This window comes from Falco cherrug, chromosome 1, assembly GCF_023634085.1.
Source record: "Falco cherrug isolate bFalChe1 chromosome 1, bFalChe1.pri, whole genome shotgun sequence".
In the NCBI taxonomy this organism is placed as follows: domain Eukaryota; kingdom Metazoa; phylum Chordata; class Aves; order Falconiformes; family Falconidae; genus Falco; species Falco cherrug.
This window is the reverse complement of record NC_073697.1, coordinates 90,807,506-90,824,064: the sequence shown is the minus strand read 5'-3', so window position 1 is coordinate 90,824,064 and position 16,559 is coordinate 90,807,506. Positions and strand designations below refer to the sequence as shown.

The 16,559-nt window shown below is 44.1% G+C and overlaps 1 protein-coding gene across 3 annotated transcripts in view; it reads left to right on the top strand.

Moving 5' to 3' along the window:
• BICDL1 (BICD family like cargo adaptor 1) overlaps positions 1–16,559 on the top strand; it is a 52,569-nt gene that overhangs the window by 18,499 nt on the left and 17,511 nt on the right. For all 3 annotated transcript variants that reach the window (XR_008733058.1, XM_055715253.1, XM_055715240.1), the window contains exons 3-4: positions 13,522–13,638; positions 15,693–15,839. Coding sequence is in view for 2 of the 3 variants with exons in the window: in XM_055715253.1 (XP_055571228.1) it covers positions 13,522–13,638; positions 15,693–15,839 (264 nt within the window). In the remaining variant the exon portion in view is untranslated. The remainder of the gene's footprint in view (positions 1–13,521; positions 13,639–15,692; positions 15,840–16,559) is intronic.

The following is a 16,559-nucleotide window of genomic DNA, read 5'->3' as shown; positions in this document are numbered from 1 at the left end:
AGTATGCCAGTGCAGGGAGCCAAGCAGCACTGCATTATACAGAAGTGTTAACAGTGAGAGTAAGTGATAACAAGCCACCTGTGGTGCACAAGTAATACGGTAAACTACATGTTCCTTCTTCAGTCCATCTAAGTCTTTAGAATGTTCCAGCTTGGGGAGATCTGCTCTAATTCAGTAGAACAAAAAAAATGTCTCTGAGCAGAGCCAAGAAAGAAGCACCAGCCTCAGCACCAAAACCAAAAGCAGACCCACTACAGCAGAAGTATTCTGTAATTAAGCAAACAAATCTCTGGCACAGCATTATGTCTGTATGTGAATTCAACAGTGTGCCATGGCTGATATCTATTAGACTAATCAACTAGAGAGAGCTGAGAGAGAAGAGGAAAAAAAGGTCTCCAAGCTTGTTCCAGGAGGTAGGTCACAAAACAGCCAACCCAAGAGGCAACAAGGAAGCCAGCGTAGGCAGGGTAGTGGCAGGCAGAAAAAAATCCAACTCTTGGCACAAGCTGGTTAGCCATGATGCAACCCAATTTCTTTGCATGCTTCTGTGGACCTATTTGCTCCCCAGCCATCTGCCAACTCGAGCACACACCTCATGACATGCAAGACAGGAGGGGGAAAAGGGATCAGTGGCTTAAGGCAGGCGACTTTTAGCACAGATAGGATAAAAGTCTTCCTAACTCATGTGCCTATGTACTGGCAGAAGTTTGAAGCGACACCATTTTAGACATTCCTGCACACAGCAAGCAGTCAGTAGATTTAGTATTGCTACCACAGGCTTGTGCACATGGAAAGACTCACCAACAGCAGCAAGAGGAATAAAATCTGCCGAGAGCTGAATATCATGATCTCCTCTGTCACTGATGACATTATTCTTGCTTTCAGGCAGCAAGAGGAAGAGAAAGTTAATCATTTATACGCAGCAACACTAGGGAAGATCCCAGTTTAAAATCCTACTATAGTAGCATAAGAACTGGAGCAGTAGATCAGCCCGTACTCAAGTGCAGGATAATCCACACACACTTGTGCGAGGCAGCCCTCTCTGCTGAAGATAAAGCAATAAGAGAACGTAACTGGAAAGCAATGAAAATTGCCACAGGTAAAGTATAAGCATGCTCAAACTGGGCCTTCAAAATGAAGTGCGCTCCAACAACCCAATAACTTGTCAGGGAGACTTTGAAGCTGAAGAACAGCCACTGCCACACAAATTTTGTTTTATTTTACTTGGTGTACTTCAGCGGGTCTCCTACTACCTAGTTAGGGCCAGAAAGCACATACACAGGGTACATGACACAACAGTGCTGACATTTGCTTAAAAGCACTAGAGCCAAAATCAACAACCTTTTCCTCACCCCCTCCCCCTTCTCCCAAAGGGGGCCAGTAGGCCTTTACATACTCTGACCCTCCAGATCACTGAGGGTAAATCAGGGAATTTTAGTGGAGGGAAGCATGCTCCCCTTCCTCTGGTCGTGACAGCTTTATGAAGGATGCTACTTCTTTCCAGACAAAGCTTAAGCCATCAAACCTCCAGCCACCTTCTCACCATCAGATACGCAGGACAGGCTGCTAATGATCACAGCATCTGTCAGTACAATGTTTCCCAATCTAATATCTCTTGCAGTGCTTACAGGTCTCCATACCCCAGCATTGGTTTGCAGGCAGTAGCATGACTTGGTTGTACAGAAACCTGAGCCGCAGATCACCCCCAGTCCCTATGTCTGCCTGGCACCTGCTCCCTGCCCCAGCCTAGGCTCACTGCAAGCTTTCTGTGTCTGTTGTCAGAAAGCAACAGCCTCAAGTGCCAAAACAAAACACAACTTGAATGGTTCTTATCCATCTAAGCAGCATCTTCAACTGCGGGGAAGGGTTTTTGATGCAATGCTGCCCAACTTACATTTGCAAAACCTTGGCCATAGGTGCAAATCTAAGTATAGTATATGTGTGCCAAATTTGCCCACAGCCAAGCACAGAGTCTTTGTCTGCAATGCTTGCAAGAGGACTCTAGTTCACATGCAGTTATTTTAACAGCTGTTGGAATGTTGCCACAGCAGATTTTTCTTCTTTTGACAGCACTGCATCACTCCATCAAAAAAATAACTGAACACATGAAGGGTTTGTGACTGAGATGGTTTCACCCATACAGGATCATCCATGCTTTACCTTAAGTGATATTCACAGATCCACCAAAGCATGAGACTCACTGAAGGGCTCTTTCCAATCCTTGATTATTCCTCTGTGTATGATTTGGCAGAACCTAGTATATTTCATATACCATCCTACAGTATGTGCTGTACCCACCTTGTTTTCCAGCTAAGTTTGCTCTCCGCGGTCTAGCTTTATTTTTTATTTCCAAGCACAGCTTTTTGTAGGACTTGAAGTACTAAAATGCCAGTGAGTTTGCCAAAAGCTGTTATTTAAATTCATGCAAGAACTTTTTAAAAGCTAGATTGTAGGAGGACAAGGCTCCAAGGAGAGATCCACATTCTTGTTTCTTGATTCTCCCATCATCCAGAGACTCTGGCCGCAGTAATACCCATGCAGTCTCTTCAGGCGAGTACCTCACCTGCCAGGCTGACACACACAAGAAGATCTAGCCACTTACACTAGAGCTCAGCAGCTTCCCAAAAAATGGGTTACAGGTGTTCAAAAAATTTACCCTTGACTTTGAATACACCTGCTGTGGCTTAATTTAGCAGCTCTGGCTTATGCTAAAAGTTACTATTACATATTCGCCACTACAAGTGCTATCAAGGTGCAGACTGCCCTGAGGGCCAAGCCCCTGCCCTGAAGATCCACGACTTCAAGACCTAATCCCCTTAGTGCTTACACCTGTGGCACTGCACAAAAAGGTAAACAAGTACTTCTGTGTTCAAGCACCTGCTGCACTGAGTCTTATGCTGAACCTTAGTGGAAGCAGAGCGAAGCTGGACTGAGGGAGGACAAGCATTTATATACTTTACATATGGTAATGTATAAAGTATAGATCTGTATTCCACTTCCGCAGATCTGAGTGCTCAGATGTTATTACGAACACATTGTAATTATCTTTTGTCAGCAATCTTCAAGAGCAAGGTCTGCCTTGTGCTCGAAGTCTGCTTGGAAGACCTTATGCTCTAAACAGATCTTTTCATGCTGCCAACAAGGGAAAACAATTCAGGAATAGCTGGAGGCTGCAGAAGTACAGGAAGAAGTATTGATAAGTTAAATAGTATCTCTAGAAGCTTTGTCTGCAGGTATCCAGCACAGTTCTGTTGTGTTTAGAGTGACAGATCTAATACTAGCTGACCAAGAAATATTTTTAAGTAAAATGTTACCTAGCAGCTGTACAACAATCCTTCAAGAAAGTAGATTAGGACCTTTTTATTTAAGCATTACAATTGTGACATGCTGCCATGTGGGTTTTGGGTTTTTTTCCCAAAACTTTGTGGTGACTTACTCATTTTTATGGTACTCAGTTTTCCTTTATGACCCTACTGCACGTATCAGTGATAAAAACATTCACTGAAGAGAAAGCTTTAATGGAATAGTTTGAAGCTGCAGCTCTCATCCTGGCCAATATTCACTATGGGGTTAAGGTTTTCTTAATTTTCTACAGAAAGCAGCCAGAAGTTCTACTGCATCAGCTATCAGGAGTAAGCCTTCTGCACAGAACACCTTCTGTCTTGCTTTCTTAAGTCTGCCTCCTCTAGGTTTTCAAATAAATTCATCAAGTTGTGAAATAAATGAGCAAACATATCAGCACTGTTATTAAGAAACAGCCTGAAAGAAGTCGTTGGGAGTCAGTCTTCACACAGATTTAAAAGCTAAAAAAACATCTCCCGGGTCAATCTACCACAAAGTTTAAATACAGCTACATTTTAGAAAACATTTTCTCTCTTCCTGTTTGAAGGCTTCCTGAGATAAATATATTTCAAGTCAGGTCCTTGAATTTTGCCCCATCTTTTTTTGGCATCCACTCATTTCACATGTATAGGAACGGACACCAGTATTTTTGTGCACTTAGACACGTACATCCAAGTTTGAGTATCAAGGCTACACACATTGGAAAGCTTTTGGTTTGTATATTACTACTAAATCCTAAAAGAGTATATTTGGAGCTTAACAGGGTGTATAGATGAAGATTTCAAGAGCAGGCAGAGCTGCTAGCTTGCCATTACCTATTAGATATCCCCAACAGAACTCAGTTAATATTCTTTGAAATAAAGGAAATAGAGCACTTAAAGCCAGAGTAAGAGACTGCAAGAAGATTAATTATTGTCCCTTGCTTCCAGGCACTGACATTTGAGTTTGAACACCTCCAGGTTTAAAGTCATAGACTAAAACCAATTTCATAAAAAAATAAATTCAAGAATGGAGATTGACTGTCCTGACTTCCGGCTACCAGGGGAAGACCCTCAGAGCAGGAGGGTATGTTACATTTCTCTTTGCCTCCACCATCATAAGCTTCTGCTTCTTTTTTCAAAATGTCTTAATGATCAAGTTAAGTCCTCACATTCCCAGTACAGCTATACCCAAACTAGTTAGGCATTTCGTATTTCATTAGACTATCATCTGACCCGCACTTATAGCTCACTAGAAATTTACTGGAAGAAATATTTTTCATCCTTTAGCTCAAGTAGAAGAGTCAAACTGAGTTCAAAAAATCTAGATTAAAAATCTACATCAAAGGTAACTTGGCCAAAATGTTCTATCAAGATAAAAATATGCCTTTTGTCAGGGAAAAATAATGTATTCATGGAAATTAAGGTTAGAAATGCATTAGAAGTTAACTAGGAGAGCAGACCACTGAACTAACTTACACAAAACACAGACCATCCAGCTTTCACACTGTATCAGTTTCCTCTGCTAGACCAAGGCAAAACTTGAGAAACTGCAGTCTCACAGGTGTGGGGGACAGACAACAGACCAACCTGAAAGTCCCAGATCCCCTTGTGACACACTAGACCCAAGTTGTGCTCCACTGAAATTAATGTGGGGGTTCCTCTCAGCTCCACTTTAGCATCACCAGACTGGATTATTTAAGCCATTAAGCCTTTCTGCTTCCATTTACAAATAGGTAACTAAAGTGCAGAGGAACAAGTACTTCTTTCAAGGTTATGTGCAGCATCTACACAGAACTAGAAGAGCCTGCTAGTCTTACACTTTATTACCCTATTCCTTCTCAACAATCAGGAGCCCAGTTGCTGCCAACAAGACCCATATTCAGCTCTCCATCCAGAGCCCTACAACAGACACCAGCCCTGGGAGTCACTGTGCAAAGCTGTCTCATCTCCCACACTTCTTCTGCAAGCAGAATTTGCATACAGAGAGCAAGAGCCACTTCGTGCACTACTTAACTCAGAGGACAAAGTGTGCCTGGAGGACACGAAGTGCTATCTCCAGTGCTAATTTATTGCAGCATTCAAAGCATCAGGCCTCCGGCAGTCCCTCCCACAGGAAGCAGACTGACTCATTTTTCCACACACTGTATTTTCCTCTCCACAAGAGCCAAATGCTTAGGTCAAGAACAAACCACAAAAAAGGGAGGCTCGTGTTTAAGCACCTCCTAAAACATGTGCACAACCCACATCCACTTGTGAAGCTATTTCTTTCATTCAAACAATGAACCTAGAGATATTATACACAGTTAGACTTGCCTGCATATGGCACACAACTGCCTTTGTTTCTGCTCTAAACAGAAGTTCCTAATCCCATAAAATGATTTAGCCTAAGATAATGGTTTTTGGCCTCAGCCAGTTATCCAAGCACTTACTGAAATACAAGATGAAGACCACCATTTTGCATTCATTTCCCTGAGCTCTTTGCCAAAGCGTTCAGAGCTTTATCCTGAAAACTGGTTCTTATACATCAGCTAGCCTTATAGGAGGGAAAAAAGAACAATTATATTGCTAGGAAAACCCTAACTACTCTTTCATGCTTTGCTTAGTGATGCAGCAAAAGTTCACTATCACTATTAAAAGTATATTTTAAGGACACTTGGAAGTTAAAAAGTAGCAGTACCTTGCAGTACCTTCAGGTTATCTCCAGCAGCAGTTGCAGCACTTCAGCCATCAGAAACACAGGAACCAACCAAAGTCAGCTAATGCAAGCACTTCACCCCTCAAAACAGGCAATGCACGTTCAGATTTTGCAGAGGTTTCCACGAAGGAGCTAAACAGCTCCACCCCAACACCACTTCTGCACCTTAATAGGCAGGTGCAAGCACAGCCACACAGAAAAAAACCCAGCTGATCCTTGTTCTCTCTTATAGCCAGCTCCCCCACTAGCCTCTGCCTCTCAGGTGTGAAGCATTTGAGCTGATGTGGCATAGACTCACTGCCATCCAGAAGAGCCCACTGCATGACTACAGTGTGTTGAAACTACTCATATTCTTTTTTTTTTGTTTTATTTTAAAACTCAGGTAAATAGGAGTGAGGTTGAAGAACAGGTTAAGCATTTCCTACTTGTCCTACAGAACAGAAAGGGGAACAGATCTGCAGCAGGGAATTCTCACTTTTACACAAGCAATCATGTTTCCAAAATGTCACAACTGTGGAAGTAGGGCAGATCTTAGTATAATATGCCACTGCTATCCTTTGTCTCACAGAATCCCCTCAGACTAGGTTTAATGCTACAGCCACGAGGCTATTCCTCTCAGTAACATGTCCTGAGTCTGACGCTTATAAAAGAGTAACTCCAGTGCCTCTTCTCAATTACTCAGACTCCTTGCTTTGGCAATTACAGATCCTCATCCTTTAGATCTTTGATTCCCTTTTTTTTTGACAAGTCCATCTTATGCTAAAAAAATGCTCATTTGTTTCTTTCTCTTGCCCACCTGCTTGGTTGTCAGTATAGGACCCCCCCAACCAATCCAGATGGCCTGTGCTCTACAATGTCAGCCTGTTCCCCACTGAAGGGAAGGCTCATCAGCCTGTATGGCTGTAACAAAGGAGGTCAGGCAGCGTGCTGCAAAATCAATCCCTTCTGTCCAAGCAGAGATGGACTGTAGGACCTTCTGAATAAGAGACCTGCAGGGGTGTAAAAACATTGCAGGTAGCTGAGCATGAAGGTGTGTGGTATAAAGGCACCAAATGTGAGATACAGATTAATTTGCCTGAATTGCACTGAAAAAAAGTGACAGAGACAGGAAGACAGCATGCCCCATCCAGCTCACCGTTTCATATAGGTGTATGACTTCAGTGCCAGGCCCCAGGGAGGACACCGCAGGCTGGATGCTGCATGTCCCCCCTACAGTGGCCGCCTCACAAATCTTACCTAAATGAAGCAGCAGTCAGCTGGGAGTCAAAACAAAGAATGCTAGGGAGCGGGCTGATGGGTGCTATGGCAGGTTGCAAAAATGATTTCTGAGCAGAAAGAAACCTGTGTTAGGAAGTCAATCTGACCTGCAAAAGCTAGCAGATACACTCACATTGGCTGGTGGTATTTAATCCACCTGCCAGACTGCTTGTAGCTACTGGATATATAATAGGCATATATTAGATAGTGCTATCCTAGCACTTTTACAATCTTAAAAAAACCATTTTTTCTAAAAATATCCCATGGCATCAATGTTTATGGTCTCTGGTGGTTGTTTACAACCAAAATATTTTGGAAGTGTTGCAGGTTTCCTGAATTCTTATTTTTTCACACAACAGTTCACACCAGGGCCAAGCTGCTATATACTTTATGTAGTTAAATTTCCCCTTACCTGGGCAGTAGCAGAGCGAGGGATGCAGCAAAAAGAGGAGGATTCAGACCTGCCACATCATTTGGCAGAGACGGGGACAATGCTGGCCCTGGCCATGATGCACAGCACTCCCCAGCTCCAATGTCCTGCACCGCACTGGGGAGCAGTGGGAAGAGATCCTCCAGCGAAGGCTTAGTCAGGTCCCCCTCCTCCTCCTCCTCCTCCTCCTCCTCCTCCTCCAACCTGGGTACTCACAGGGCTGTTTGTCACACTTTTTACCTCATACATCTCTGCCAGAATGTGTTTTGTCCTTTCTTTAGTGCATATTTTCAGAGGCGCTGCAGGTGTCACTGGCGAGCTCACCTGCGCCCTGCAGCGAGGCTGGTGCAGAACCAGCCGGGACCGGCTGGAACCGGCTGTTCACAGCCTGAGGTAGCCCTGCCCTCTCCTCACAGAACTCCCTGCAGCCCCGCTGCCAGTGACTGGATACCTAAACCTAATAAATTCTACCCCTCACCTCAGTGAAACACAGATTGAAGAATTATTTAAATACGCATTCGTCACACACTCTTCACTGATGCCATCAACCACAAAAACAAAATCTCCTCACGCCAAAATCGAAGCGGTATTGTTACAACACGATAAAGATGAGCAATCTACACGCTGAGTATAGCTCCCCTCACCCTTCACTACTTTACAACAACAAAAAAAATCCCCCGCTGTTCAGTCCCTGGCGATGCCCCATCTGAGCCTTGCCCATTGCATCTCCCAGTCACTGCTTTTACTTCAAATTCCTCTAACAGTAAGCGATCTCCCTGTCTTTATCCCAACTCACAAGCTTTTTCATCTTATTTTCTCCCCCCCAGTCTTGTTAGGGAGGGGCAGTGAGGGAGCGGCTGGGTGGGCACCCGGCAGCCCACCACGGAGCTATGGCCTTTCTCTACATGGTGGTGCAGGGGCCCTCCATCAGGGGTTTGCTCCTCTGCGCATATAAATCTTCAACTCAAACCAAAGCCCTCAAAAGGTGACAAACGGCAAGCATCACCTTCTGTTATTCAGAAGTACTTTCCTGGATAGACCAATGCTTCGAATAACAATTTAAAGTTGACCTGAATTAAAAAGCTTTGGTAAAAAAAATCTCTCAAAGATTCCTAAACTGGGAAACCTCCAGGTATGCAAAATAAAGATGGTTGCTTATGGTGCTGGTGTGCTGAGGGCTGGAAAACAGCCATGGCCTCACTGCTTTGTTGGCATGGGTCAGCTAGCCCAGCAAACCAGGCTTGCCGCCGCTGCTGGTGGGCACAGGGTGCAGGAACCCTGGCTGTGGCAACAGGGCAGCAATCCCAATCCTTTGGGGCTTCCCTCAGCAGCGAGATTAATGTACTTTTTCTTAATTATTATTCTAAAGCAAGACGTTTGTTGTTTCCTCCTTTACTTGCGTTTCAGTCACCAAATATATTTTCCTCCCAGAGAAGAGCTGTTGAATCCAGGAACCCGAAGCCAGGGGAGGCAGCGATTAGTGGTTTGAAGTGTTAATGGTACCACAGTGGGAGCAGGGAGTCCCTTGAACTCAGCCATTAGCAAATTAATAAAAGGGGTAACACACTCTCCCGAGTGTTACAAATTTAGCACTAATTAGGACTTCTCTTTCTTAGCTATTTTAGGCAATAAAATCTTTGAGATCCTTTCTTAAATTTGAATCATCTTGTTTGTAGAAGTAAATCATATGGAAACATCGGCTTCTTCACCCAGGTACAGTCTACTAAACTTTTTCCATTCTCCTTTTCTTTCTGACATGACTTATAGCTGGATATTTTGGATGCAGTTAGTTTTATTTAGCAAGTCTTCCCCCAAAAGAGGGGTTTCTTTGAATGAGACTAATCTACAGGCCATTCATTTCTCACAGTCCAACCCAAACATTTCAAAGATCCCCTCTTCACAGAAGCATCAGTGCTCCAATGTATTTATATTTATTTATTTATTGCTCATATATTCCAGATGTTTAACCCTACAGAGTTATTGTAACTCGTAAGCCATATTTTTCTGCCAAATGTCTGCACAGTTTTCTGTATTTTAGCACTTCAAAATTAATCACTAGGGAAACTTAATCAGGTTTGTAATGAAAAAAGCCCTTAATTAGAGCAGAGGCCAAAATGTCCTCCTGCTCTTCTTGCACTGCCCAAATCTCATCTAAACCTTGCCTGAAGTCCAGAAAACAAATCTCACAGCTGATTGAATATATCTAATTGTGAATTGATGTCTACACTTTTGCAGATATGTTTCAAGTTCTGCCTGGTGGCTGTGTTGGCTAATTTGCCTGTACCCAGGAAATTAATTCTTTCTTAACTACAGAGCAAAGCTATGATGTGCGATATATGTCTGCCTTTCGGGAAAGAATATTACTTCTCTAGCAAAATCAATGCATCACTAAATGATTGACGTAACCACAAAAGGCTTTAGCTGTTAATGTTTAGGAAAACACGGATGGGGAAGAGAAAGCCCTACAGTTTGCATAATGAGAGTAGAGCCAGACGGGCTGAGACAGAAGGAACTCACTTCAATTCAACAAAAAACATTATTTGAGCAATAAAGGGAAAATGCAGAGAGAAGGTTCCATCTTCTGTTGACACTAAGTAAAAAAGCATGTTAGAATTAATCATTAGAGAGCTCATGGTTTAAAACACACATGTACACATGCGCACATGTACAACAGCGTGGAGGAAACATGAAGACACCATATGAAAATACACTACAAAGCTTGACAAATCCTGGACACTGTCAAGATGGCTTTCCATAAAATAATGCAAACTGATGTTAAAATCTGGACTTTGTAATAAATGAGAAAGGGTAGTTCAGCAGCAGTATGAATAACCCCTGAAACCAATGTAGCATGAAAACGGAGTTTCCATGACCAGCGCTCAGCTCAGAAGACTTTGTCTCGTGTCTATGAAAAATCTTTGCAAAGGTGAAACTAAAGGTATCAGCCATTTCCCTATCTAGAAGAACTGGATGAAGACTTTTCCTCCTCTTCCTGTGGAGGAAAACACATGATACAGTCATTTCTGTTTACTTCTGTTAAATGGCTGCTCAGAGAGTGTTCTGCACTGTGTGAGGCTAAAGAAAGTATTATTTTTACTTTTCTCTACTGCATGAGATAAGATGTGAATGGTGTATGCTGAGGTGACACCATAACATCCTGTCTGCTTTCGGGCCCTGAATGCTATCAGTAAGTGAGTCCTCTGTTCCCTCCATGTGGGCTGTAACTGCAGGATAAGATGTGTAAGCATGTAAGCTGAGGAGCAAGTAGGTAAATTCCAGATGACGATTTAAAGCTGATGAATACAAATCTTAACAGCCCTGCAAGCCATCTAGTACCGGAAAGGACCTTTGAGGTCAATTCATTTCCCTTCTGTCATAGGCAGCCCTCTGAAAGAAAATGCGTGATAAAGTGATCCAGCTTCATCACAAAATTAATTTTTGCCACCATTTCTCCTGTTGTAATGGTGCAGGAGGAGGAATCCTGCTGCAACTCCTTTGAAATGTAGAAATTTTCCTATTCCCAGCCTTTATACCCTTATCCAGTTTATTCACATAATTTTTTTCTGCCAAAATTGTGCTTCTGCTTAAATAGCACTTCTCCCTTCTGTGTGCTTATCCGTGATGTATTTATAGGGAGTGCTCTCTCAGCATTCATTGCTTGAGATAAAACAAGCCATCCTTTTTTAGTCTCTTTTCATGTAACAGACTTCCCATGATCTGGATCACCCTTGCAGCCCATCCCTGCACCTGCTCCAATCTGAGGATGGGGACCAGAACTAACAACAGCAGCTATATAAATTGTCTTAACAGGGATTTTTACAGTGCTGTTAACACTCCCGTGTTTCTTACTGCTATATTGTACATTTACACTGTCTGTGGGTAGAATTGTTCTAGCATATAAATTACATAATATAGTTAACCATCAAATACTGGTGTGTTATCTCATCTGATACCACTTGAGCTCCTTGGGAGTGTGGTCAGTGTCTTGCAGGCAAAATCCTTCGGTGGTTTTTACCTGGTGCTTTTTCATCCTTGATAGCTCCTGCAGAGTATTTCAGCATGAAGATGTTTCACCAGTCTTTACAAAAGCAAGTGAATCATTCCAAAAAAGCACAATCCATCCATCTTCTTTAGTGTCACCAATTAATAGCTGTTCAGGATGCTTTGAAATCTATAGCTGCTTAAGGGAAGAAAAATAACCAACCGTTTCCTATTAGTGCTGTGGTATCATATTTTGTGTACTCTGTCGGTGCAAGGAAGCTTTATTAAATAAATGAGGTAAGGGTGATATGCAAAGGCCTCTGATGTGAGGCTTAAAAGAAGGGAAAAAGACCAATTATGCTAATCCAGGATCAGAAGGGAACTAAAAACCAATTGGTAGACAAGATTATTTCTTACTGTTGGAAACCATTTCTTATTCCAGAAACCAGTGGTCAGAGCCTGGCTGATTTTGGTGGCCACACTACTGTCTTCTGCTGCCCGTGCAAGCAAGCAGTGTTGGAACAGCCAGTTTCCTCCACAAAATGGAGCTGGAACAGCCTTGTACCTCTTGCTTCTGATTTGGATTATTTTGCTGCAGATTGTGCAAAATAAAGAACCATTTTTAAGAGGGGGTAGTGTTGCCTTTGTGGGCAGCTAAGGTTGGGTCTGTGTGCTTATTCCTCAGGTTACAAACTGCTAGTGCAAAGTCATTGCATCCTTTGGTGGAGCTGCTCCCTTGGACTCCCTGTCAGCCACAGCACCCTGAGTCAAATGCTGACCCATGTTTGCTAGATATAATGATGCACTCCCAAACCTGCTCACAGCTGCTGACCCCAAGGCGAGTTTTCTCTGCCTGCCCCCACCCCTTCTGCCCATTCCACCTCCCTGTCTAAGGCATTGTGGCCACTGATGGCATTTGCTGTTGGACATACAGCTCACCCTGTGCCCTGAGCAGGACAGCAATGCTGCCTCTTGAAGGGGATCAATTCACTTCCAGCTAATCTGCTGGAGGAGGAGGTTTGCGCCTAAGTGTAATGGAACCTGATGGAGGCTAATTAAATAGAAAACTATCCATTTGTGCTGTCTCATTAGGGATTTGTCATAAAAACCTTATGTTCTCTTACAAGCCTAAACAAGTGTGTTCACCATGTAAAAATCAGCCATAAATCTGTCTGGAGAGTAGTTAACATGTCTAAGCTGTCATTTATGTGGGCTGTCTGCAGCCTGGATCCTGCAGGTAGGAATGGCCTTTCTACTATCCTCAAACCACCCCGCATAAATGGGGCATCCCTCCTCCTAAATGGGAAAGAGGGCCAAGCCCAGCGATCCTGCACTGACAGTCATCTGGAGCGGGTGCTTCTCTGTCTGGCCCTGATGGGAGCCAGAAATCAGAGGCAAAGAGCACTTGTTATTTTGGAGCTGTGCCAAAGATGTTCAGAGGTTTAGAAAGTATAAATCTAACAGCAGTGTTTCGTAGGGGCTATGGAGATTGGCTCCCCTCGCTTTTGCAAGTGGCCTGGTCTCCTTCTCAACCCCAACTAGACTACTATTTTTGAGGAAAACTGAATTTCCTGTAGGACAAAGGAGTCATCATGCTATTTTGCAGTGGGAGTAAGTTATGGGCTGTGTCCCCTTGGCTGCCCCAAGGGAAAAACAACATGGTCTGAATGGCTGCTCTCCCTCACCTAAACTGTGCAGGTTTCAGAGTTTCTGCCAAAACTAGGCCTTGTGCAGAAGTCATATCAGGGTAGATCTTCCTGTGGGCAGGAGGAGATATCTGCTTTCTGTCTATGGGATGACCCCCTGGGATAACAACAGCTGGTGTCTCCTTGCAGGCATCAGAGGTGGAGCGGCAGCTCTCCCTTCAGGTCCACACCCTCCGGGAGGACTTTCGGGAGAAGAACTCTTCCAGCAGCCAACACATCGTGCGGCTCGAGAGCCTCCAGGCTGAGGTGAGTCACCCACGCTCAGCCTCACTCTTCCAAAAGGTGGCCAGGGCTGTTTTAACTTCTATAATGAACCCCTCTGAACTGAGTAAACAAACCCTGCTGCTTGGAGCAAACAAAGAGGATGGTAGCTATGGGGCAAAGGACACCCCCAGTGAGAGTTTTTGCTGCAACCCAGGGCTGGCTGGGGTGGCACGGGCCAGCTTCCACTGCTTCCTCAGCCACACACATACCTGCAAAATGAATGGCTGAGAAGGATCTTCCAGGAACTAAACCACGGCTGTGCTCCTGCAGGGCTGCTGCCCAGTACAGATTAAAATCTGGAGCACGGTAGGAAGGTCTGCAAGGGTTTTTTTCTGTTCCTCACGCTTGCAAAGAAAGCAGCAATACTCCCTTGCCTCTGAGCCACACATATAGGAAAGCAAGTAGCCCCTACCTGTTTTAGCTCTGGTACATTAGCAGGAATGATATTACTGTCCTTACTCTTACCTTCCCTGACAGGGGTCACTGGGGACCACGTAGACAGGAACTAGACAGGTAGAAGATGTCCAACTCTATTACCCAACCACTTTTTTTATTTATAAGATGTCTGGAAGAGCTTCTCCTAAAATCTCTCAATTTCTTGTTTCCTCCCGCTCCCACCTGCTCCCTGCTGGCCCCTCGCCTTTTCTTCCCCTCCCCTTGGTGTGGAGCAGCAGGTCCTTGAAGTAAGTATGGAGCCTCGGAAAGGGTTTGCCCGTGTGTGCATCACTGTTATCATGCATGCCTGTCACTGTGCATGCCTCACCTTGCCTCCTTGTGTCCTTCTTGTCTCATGCTTTCCAAATCCCTTTCCCCTTGTGCCCTTCCCATGGGCAGGGGCCCATGGCAGAGTGATGTTTTTCTCTGTTATATGGTCATTTGCAGAGTGTTTGGATACCAAATATGAACTCTCAATACAATCTCTGTATTATACCTCTTATTTTTCTTGCACCCCTTTTCTCCAGCCCATGCAAATCACGATGGTGGTGGGAAGAGACATCTCAGAAACCATTAGTCACCTAAGAACAGCTTTCTAATACCTACAGCAGCCTTTACCCTGCAGGAATAGCAAGTCCACGCACTTTGCTAATATTCTTTCATGTGGCCAAATCTTTCCAGCAACCTGGAAAGCAGCAAAGAGACACGGTCCCAAAGAGGCCAAGAAAGCAGTGGGTAGTTGCTGAACTTGTCTATGGTCCATGAATTGAAAGGAGGCCATAGGGAATATTTAGGGTTATGCTGGACTAGTAAATGGCATACCCAGTTCCCAGAGGTCCTTGAGTGTATTAATCTGGGAAAAGGCTCCTTTTTCTTGGTTAAACAAGAAGTGACCTTGGGTAGTGCTGATTCATCCTGTGTACTGTTCCCAGCTAACTGAATCACAGAGGTTTTACTTGGCACACTGTCCCTCTTCACCTGAAATCACTGCCCTTGACAATTAAAAGAAATGAACCAATTTTAAAGGCAACTGATCACTGGGAGGCTAAAAATAAGCATGGCACAGAAAGGAGTCTTCATAAGTAAAGACAGAAAAATCCCTGGTGAGGACCTGGTGAACATGCAGCAATTAAAAGCATATGGGCAGTGCTAAGGCACAGCCCCATGGGGAGCAGGATCCCACAGGCTCACCCTGTTGTCTCCAGCACCCATATAGAAGAAAACGCTACCATGCTAAGTTGGAGACCAGCCAGAAAAAATAAGTTGCTTTACCCAGCCTTGCAAATTGTAAGGTACAAGGGGTGGGCAGGGCTGGTCTCTGTTTAGTCCATTTGGACATTTCTGCTTGTTCCCTGGCCTCCTACAATGCACACCCAGCACCTTTGGAGCTGCCCCTGCAGCCTAGTGAAGGAGGAGTTTCCTTTTAGAGCTTTCCTAAGCTTTAAACCACACACAGATACAATTTCTTTCATACAGGTACAGAATACATACGTGCATACTTTTGCTTTTTGCTATTTCATTTCTTGCTTGGGAAGGTGATTTCCCTCCTCTCTGCTCCCTGGAAAGTGCAGGATCTGACACTGCCTCTCCTTCCTCTGCAGATCAAAATGCTGACAGACAGAAAGCGGGAGCTGGAGCATCGCCTTAGTGCCATGATGGAGGAGAATGACCTGCTCCAGGGAACTGTGGAGGAGCTGCAGGACCGAGTCCTCATCCTGGAAAGACAAAGCCATGACAAGGACCTGCAGGTGAGGAGGCAGTGACAGGACAGGGAAAAGGAGGGAAATGCAGTAAAAGACGTGATTTGGGGTAAAATTGACCAGGAAAATAACCAGGAACTGGGAGACAAAACAACTGAAAGACTAAAATGGCTTATGTAAGCGTGGCAGCAAGCAAGGTCCTGGGGACAGATAACAGGAGCTGCAGTGGGGCATCTTGACAGCCAAGAGCAGCTTGGGAAGAAGATCAGAGCAAGGCAGTGGGACAGGGTGCTGGGGAAATGAGGTAAATATAAAAAGAAGCTGAGAACTCTGGTTGCAGTTCATTTTACTTACTTGTTTAACAGTAGAATTGGCTTCAGAAGGGGATTCTTTAGACCCTGCAGTTCCAGAGGGCAGTAACTGGCCTCATAGCTGTCACTGCTCAGATGGTTTCCAGCAACCCCCAATGGTGTTCACAGCTGTGTGTCACCAAACGTCATTCCCCAGAGAACAAGCTGGCCCCTCTGTGGGGTCAGGCATCTTAGTAGAGAGCAAGCTTTTTCTGTTTCTCTTCTGTGATCCCCAGCTCTTCAAAACAGGTCTGAATCTTTTTTCCGCTTGTTTTAATATATCTTTGTATTTATATATGTGTATAATTTTTTTAAAAAACTTGTCTATATTACTTTTCTTTTTGGATTCACTTCCTGCTGTGTTGTTTTCAGCAAATTTTTGCACCCAACTTCTTCACAATGTTCCTCATTTTAGTGC